At 36.9% G+C, this 6871-nt stretch overlaps 2 protein-coding genes across 2 annotated transcripts; both read right to left on the bottom strand.

Moving 5' to 3' along the window:
* Positions 1-100: 100 nt before the first annotated feature.
* On the bottom strand, positions 101-2329 carry LOC132182182 (probable leucine-rich repeat receptor-like protein kinase At1g35710). Its single transcript, XM_059595370.1, has 2 exons — positions 1865-2329; positions 101-1789 (listed from the first exon to the last, which is right to left on the bottom strand). Exons 1-2 carry the CDS (start codon positions 2327-2329, stop codon positions 101-103), a joined length of 2154 nt encoding a protein of 717 aa, XP_059451353.1.
* Positions 2330-4928: 2599 nt separating this feature from the next.
* Positions 4929-6830, bottom strand: LOC132182183 (MDIS1-interacting receptor like kinase 2-like). Its single transcript, XM_059595371.1, has 2 exons — positions 5638-6830; positions 4929-5317 (listed from the first exon to the last, which is right to left on the bottom strand). Exons 1-2 carry the CDS (start codon positions 6752-6754, stop codon positions 4929-4931), a joined length of 1506 nt encoding a protein of 501 aa, XP_059451354.1. The 5' UTR covers positions 6755-6830.
* Between the last annotated feature and the right edge of the window lie 41 nt (positions 6831-6871).

A 6871-nucleotide genomic window follows, 5' to 3' on the forward strand; every position in this document is an offset into this window, starting at 1 on the left:
GGTTGTTTACGATCATGAGTGAATAGATTCAAATAGTAAATGACAAGATAACCCTACTAGCTCAAATATTGGAGAAGATATTTGTTCTACATGGCTAGTTTTATGTTCTAGAATAATAGACAATATTAAAGAAAATAAGTAAATAAATATGTAAATTATAGCAAGAAAAGAATAATTCACCTGGGGCAATATAACCATAAGTGCCTACAACTAATGTTTGATTGGAGGAATCTGGATCAAGAAGTTTAGCTGTGCCAAAGTCAGAGACAAAAGCCTCTAATTTATTGTTCAATAGAATATTGTTGCTTGATATATCTCGATGAACAATTGCAGGGATGCACTCATGATGCATGTAAGATAAGGCGTGTGCTGTGCCTTTGATGATGTTTACCCTCTTGCTCCAATCTAATTCCACAGCTTCAATGTCATTGTTTAGGACACAAAACAGACTTCCCCTTTCTTTGTACTCATAAACCAAAAACATACATCGCTTATGTAAACAAAATCCATAAAGCTTTATAATGTTTCGATGCCTGATCTCTGTTAACACCTTTATCTCGTTCTTGAAACTCTTATCAAAAGTTGGATTCTCAGCTTCTAAGCGATGAAGTTTTTTCAAGGCAACTATCTTGCCACTAGGTAGTTTTGCTTTGTAAACACTACCATAACCACCTGTCCCAATACAGTATTTTATGTCAAAATCATCGGTTGCTTGAATGATATCTTCATATGCAATATTTCCATCATAATTCCATATCGAGAACAAGTTCCCATTCTTTCTCTGTGTTGACATAGATTGGGTTTTGTTGATCATGCGTTGAGACAGGAATAAACAAAAACCCCCGAGGACTAAGAATCCAAGGAAAATACTGATGGGTGCAACGATTTTTCCTATGGGTACAATTGATTTGTTACTTGCTGGGGAGGAAAGTGGAAGGGAAGGGGGGAAAAGTGGAAGACAAGGAGGAAAACCCACGAGGTCACCACATAAGTCCTTGTTGCCAATTAATGAGTCAGATGTATGATTTTGATAACCGCTTGGTATTTGACCCACAAAAGAATTGTATGACAAGTTGATATGTGCTACAGAAGTGAAAGGAAGGGGTATGTTGCCAGAAAGATTATTATAGCTAAGATCCAAGACCGCTAAAAATGCTAAATCCCCCACTTCAAGAGGTATTTGCCCATTGATAAAGTTATGACTAAGGTTTATAGTAGACAACAAAAAAAGCTCTCGGATCTGGTAGGGAATGCTTCCACTTAAGGAGTTGTTGCTCAATATCAAGTGCTCCAACGAAGAGCAACTGGTTAGCCGAGTAGGAATTGAACCACCGAAATTGTTAGATTCGAGAATCAGATGGACCAGCTTCTTCAAATTCCCTATTTCTCTTGGGATATAACCATTAAGGCTGTTATTCTCGAGGTGCAAGTAAATCAAATTCTCCATATTGCCTATTTCTGGGGGAATGGAACCATTGATTCGATTGCTACTGAGGAACAAACTTTCCAAATGAGTTAAATGGCTGAGAGTACAAGGGATTTGACCAACCAGCATGTTACCCGCTAGGTTCAAAGAGACAAGATTCTTTAGCATCCCTATTTCAGAAGCTATAAAACCATTGATTTGATTATAACTCATATCCAGGTCGGTGAGATTGGTTAAGAGCCCAAGAGATGAAGGGATTGGTCCACTGAAGTTGTTTCCACCTAGACTTAAGACATCGAGATTCCTCAAATTCCCTAAATCTTTGGGGATGGAACCATTGAAATGGTTATAAGACAAATCCAGCTCGATGAGATTGGTTAAGAGCCATAGAGATGAAGGGATTGGTCCATTGAAGTTGTTTCGACCTAGACGTAATACATTGAGATTACTCAAATTTCCTAATTTTGGGGGGATGGAACCATTGAGTTGGTTATCACGCAGATCCAGATGAGTGAGATTGGTTAAGAGCAATAGAGATGAAGGGATGCTCCCTTGAAGACTATTTCCAGGAAGAACAAGGCTGACTAAATTAGGTAAGGAAGATAAGAAGTTGAATTTTAAGTACTTATCTCCATTGAGCTGCCAATAAAACAAGTAAATCTCTGTGACGCTTCCAGCAACATTGCAAGTAATACCAGGCCAGTGCTTGCAACGACTTGAAGTATCGTTGCTGTAGTCATTCCACCATCCACTCTCCAGAAGAGCCTTTGCTTCCAGTTGTAGTGGTGATGATTCAGATGCTCCCACAAACTGAGCTCCACTGTCCTCGAAATACGTTCCGTACAACAAGATACAAGTAGCCCATGCTACCACCACAATGTAAATGGAAACAGAGGGTGCCATTGTTTGCAAGCAGTACTGTATGATTGAATGGCAAAAGGGTTGATTGGTATATATGTCCATATGTTACTCGGGACGTACACTTTAATAAGAAAGCTATATCCGAGGGGTGGGGACAGACTTGTGGACTGGGAGTCGAGGTTTAATAATTCCCGACGTAATTCTCACGAAACTCTGGTCTTCTTTTTGAATCCTCATGGAAATGCAGATTTTCCACCCGTATGGTTTCCCTGAATCGTTTTGGAAATTTCCCCATGGCCTTTGTCGGTGGTCCAACTAGAATTTGGGGTGGAATTCCCATCGTATTGAATGCAGATACTGACTTATAACTCCTTCGGACAAGAGACTGCAACTAACTCATTAAAAGCAGCTTTATTATTTTCAACACAGCTTCACAATTCAACATTACTTGATGATGTGAGCGTAATTCCACGCGACCAAATGTACGTGTGTGCAATAATTGGAACATGAGAAGACTTAGTCTATTGATGCCTCTTGTGCTCTTCATGGATGGATAAGACTAGTAAACTCTTTACCTTTCTCAAGCCACTTGGAGACACGATCGAGTACGTACTGAATACGGTTAAAGAAACATTAATTCTGAACTAGAAATGACGCGGAAAAGTTGAGTAAGTTGGAATGATATGAAATAATATAGGTACATTAAATTTATTTACATGGAGCTTGAGCCAGATGAGAAATGGTAATATCGAGCAGTACTGGAATAATTAATCTGAATTGAGAGTAAAGCAGGGGAATTGGCCTATATATGATTTTCTCAACCGATGTTTCCAGGTAGAAAGATCTCCTTAATTTTTTGCCTTTTAACATTATCTGGTACTTGATTTCATCGTTACATTTTCCTTACGCACACAGTGGTGGAGGCACATGTTTTCCTTTAGGGGGGCCCATATAGTCTTTCCTTGTCGAATAATATTACCATAATTTTTTACTATTTATATGTCAATGATTAAAAAGAGTATATTAAAGTTTTAATGCAATTTAGCTGCCTGGAGGCACTTGTATAATTACTGTACCCCTTCAAAAGATTTTGGAAATTAATGTCCTTAATTTTGAAAGAGATCGAGAACAGAAGAAGTTGATTTGAAGGGATGAATGATGACGTAGACTATACAAGTATGGAAACTTAAAAATGTTAGTAGCTAACACAAAATCAGGTGCTAAAAGTCTTTAGTTGGACCAAATTAGTGGTTTTTAAGGAATCTATCCGAAGCACCAATGCCTAATACTAAATCAAAGGCGCTCAGAAAGCACTTCAGTTAGCTGCCCACTGCCTTAGCCGCGACCCTAAAGCCAGACCTCTGATGAGTGAAGTTGTTGAAGCACTAATGCCTCTGTCCAACCTCAAGGACATGGCTTCTTCTTCATCCTACTTTCAGGCCATGCAAGCAGAGCGTATGGGGTCATACCCAAATGCTAGGAATGGCATTAGAATTCAGACGGGGTTATCAAGGAATAGACAACCAACCAGGAGTCTCTCCATACGAAATGCTCTGCATGCTTCTCCCTACCACCATAACCATCTTTACCGGTCGCCCAAAACTAGTGTTTGAAAACCACTGTATTATCTCTTTGATACCCATTTTGTATTCTTGGTAAAAACTCCATAACCGTTTTTCTTTCCCTTATAACCTTTTCTCGCATTTGATTAGAAAAAAAAAAAAAAATAGTGAAATTGCGTTTTCCTGTGGGTTTTATTACAACTAAAGGTCCTATTCAACGGTGTGGGAAGTGGATTACAACTCTTATGTTAATTTATTAGTCTTAAAATTTTTATTATTATTATTCTTAAATTAAATGTTTCACAATTTTTTACCCCAACATTTGTCACTAAATATTAAAATGTAAAAATATGATCTATTTAATTTAAAAAAGAGATTAAGATTTCAAGAGCCTAGCTAGGATCATGATACTATAACAAATGGTAACCATTTGTGCTTTATGGTCTATAGCGTATCATAAATGCATGCTGCAGGAGTTATCATTCTTCCATCTCTTTATCTTTTCTAAATAACTAAAAGAATCGCCAATACAATTTAAATGCAAATATTTGGTCTGTTTTTTTGTGTGTGTTCTTATATGATAATTTTTTTTGAAATGTTCTGTCCAAACACCACCTAATTATATCTATTGAGTGGATACTGCAATTTGCTAACCACATGAAAATGTTCCAGCTGTAGGCAATTTCATTCCTTTTTCTCTGATTATAATTATGTTATACACTGCAGGGGCCTCTGCCACTTCCTTGGTCCACCAGAATGAAAATGGCAGTTGGTGCTGCAAAGTGCAAAGGGTCTTGCCTTTCTTCATGAGCAAGATGAAAAGCCAGTTATATATCGAGATTTTAAAACATCTAATACCCTGTTTGATTGCCGAGTGTAACTATTTGTTTTCTTTTCTTATTTTAGGCCGTTGATTTATTACTTCAACCTGCATACGTTCTAGTGCGATCGGTGATCTCCATGTGAAGCCATTAGTGCAAAATGTATGGTTCAGAAAGAAGAAATGAAAAGATGACACAACATTTTTTATTCGTACAAGTTCATCAAACAATATAATACTGAACCTAACAGCAGGCACTTCATAATTGAGTTTCATCATCTAATCCAACCTTATACATTTCTTGGTTCCTTAGCTGCCATAGTGAAATTACATGTAAAGGCTTGGCAATTGGTTTCTTTCGTGAAATAAATTCTTGAGACACGCATTTCATTGTAGGCTGAGACTTTGGTTTGATCTGAAGGCATGCAAATGCTATTGTTGCGACAAGAAAAATATCTTGTGCAACTAGATGATTTGGAGGTGGCAAACGTTGGTCTAATATTTCATGTAACATCACGTTTTGAGAAGACGGTGATGCTAATGAAGTTAAGAGTTCCGTTGGATGTCTTCCCATTAATATTTCCAATGCCACCACTCCAAAGCTATAAACGTCGCATTTTTCAGTAACTTTCATTGTATAGGCCAACTCTACATAAAAAAAAATAAAAAATAAAAAAATATTAAAAAAATGTAGAAACCTTTCTTTCTTTTTTTTTCTTTTTTTTTTTTTAAAAAATTTTTAATACAGTGAAGTTGGTCAAAACTTTCCATTGCATTAAAATTATATAGTGAAAGTGGTTGTTTGCAATCATGCATGAATTGATTCAAATAGTAAATGATAAGGCAATCCTAAATATTAGGAAAGCCATTTGTTCCACTTGTCAAGTTCAATGTTTTAAAATAATAGGCAGGACTGAGAAAAATAAATAAATAAACATATAAATTATAGCAACAAAAGAATTGTTCACCTGGAGCAATATAACCGTAAGTGCCCGCAACTAATGTTTGATTGGAGGAATCAGGATCAAGGAGTTTAGCAGTGCCAAAGTCAGAGACAAAAGCCTCTAGTTTCGAGTTCAATAAAATATTGTTGCTTGTTATATCTCGATGAACAATTGTTGGAATGCATTCATGATGCATGTAAGATAAGGCATGGGCGATGCCTTTGATGATGGTCACCCTCTTGCTCCAATCCAATTCTATAGCTTCAACGTCATTGCTCAGGACATAAAATAGGCTTCCCCTTTCCATATACTCATAAACCAAAAACATGCATCGTTTATGTAAACAAAACCCATGAAGTTTTATAATGTTTCGATGCCGAATTTTTGTTAACACTTTTACCTCATTCTTGAAACTCATATCAAAAGTTGGATTCTCAGCCTCCAACTGATGAAGTTTCTTCAAGGCAATCACTTTGCCACCAGGTAATTTTGCTTTGTAAACGCTGCCATAACCACCTGTTCCAATACAATATTTTATGTCAAAGTCCTCGGTTGCTTCAATGATATCTTCATATGCAATATGTCCATCGTAATTCCATATCGAGAACAAGTTCCCATTCTTTGTTTCTTTTGAGTTAGACTGGGTCTTCTTAACCTTGCATCTCGAGTGAAGAAAGCCGCCAAGAACTATGAATCCAAGAAAAATGGCGATTGGAACCAAAATTTCTAGTTTGGTTATTCTTGATTTGTTAGTAGTCGGGGAAAACTCAGGGCAAGGAGCGAAAACCTTGAAGCTACCATTGCATGAATCCTTGTTGCCAAATAACATGTCGTATGCATAATGTGAATAATAATAATAATATTGACATGGAATTGCACAATTGAACGAATTATATGACAAATTGAGACCCATACTATAAGGCGAAAAAAAGGGAAGATTGCCGGTGAGATTATTTTGATCGAGAAACAAAAAATCCAAATTCTTCAAATTCTCCATTTCAACCGGGATGGAACAATTGATTTGATTTGCACTAAGCATCAAAGCTTGCAAACCAGTTAAATTGCCTATAGTTGAAGGGATTGGACCACTGATTTGATTCCTGGAAAGGTCCATTTTGAACAAGCTCTTCAACATCCCCATTTCTGATGGTATGGAACCATTGATTTGATTGCTTGAAAGGTTCAAAGAATTCAAAATACTTAAATGGCTCAGAGTCGAAGGGATTGGACCAATGAGCTTGTTATTGCTTAGGTCCAA

The sequence above is a fragment of the Corylus avellana genome, chromosome ca5 (genome assembly GCF_901000735.1).
Source record: "Corylus avellana chromosome ca5, CavTom2PMs-1.0".
NCBI classification, from domain to species: Eukaryota; Viridiplantae; Streptophyta; class Magnoliopsida; order Fagales; family Betulaceae; genus Corylus; species Corylus avellana.

Coding starts and splice junctions, on each gene's coding strand:
- LOC132182182 (XM_059595370.1), bottom strand. CDS start 2,329: ATGGCACCCTCTGTTTCCATTTACATTGTGGTGGTAGCATGGGCTACT. Junction 1,790..1,864: donor GAAATTTGAGTAATCTCAAT/GTATTACGTCTA, acceptor AATCTCATCGAG/CTGGATTTGTCTTATAACCA.
- LOC132182183 (XM_059595371.1), bottom strand. CDS start 6,754: ATGGGGATGTTGAAGAGCTTGTTCAAAATGGACCTTTCCAGGAATCAA. Junction 5,318..5,637: donor TTACGGTTATATTGCTCCAG/GTGAACAATTCT, acceptor TTTTTTATGTAG/AGTTGGCCTATACAATGAAA.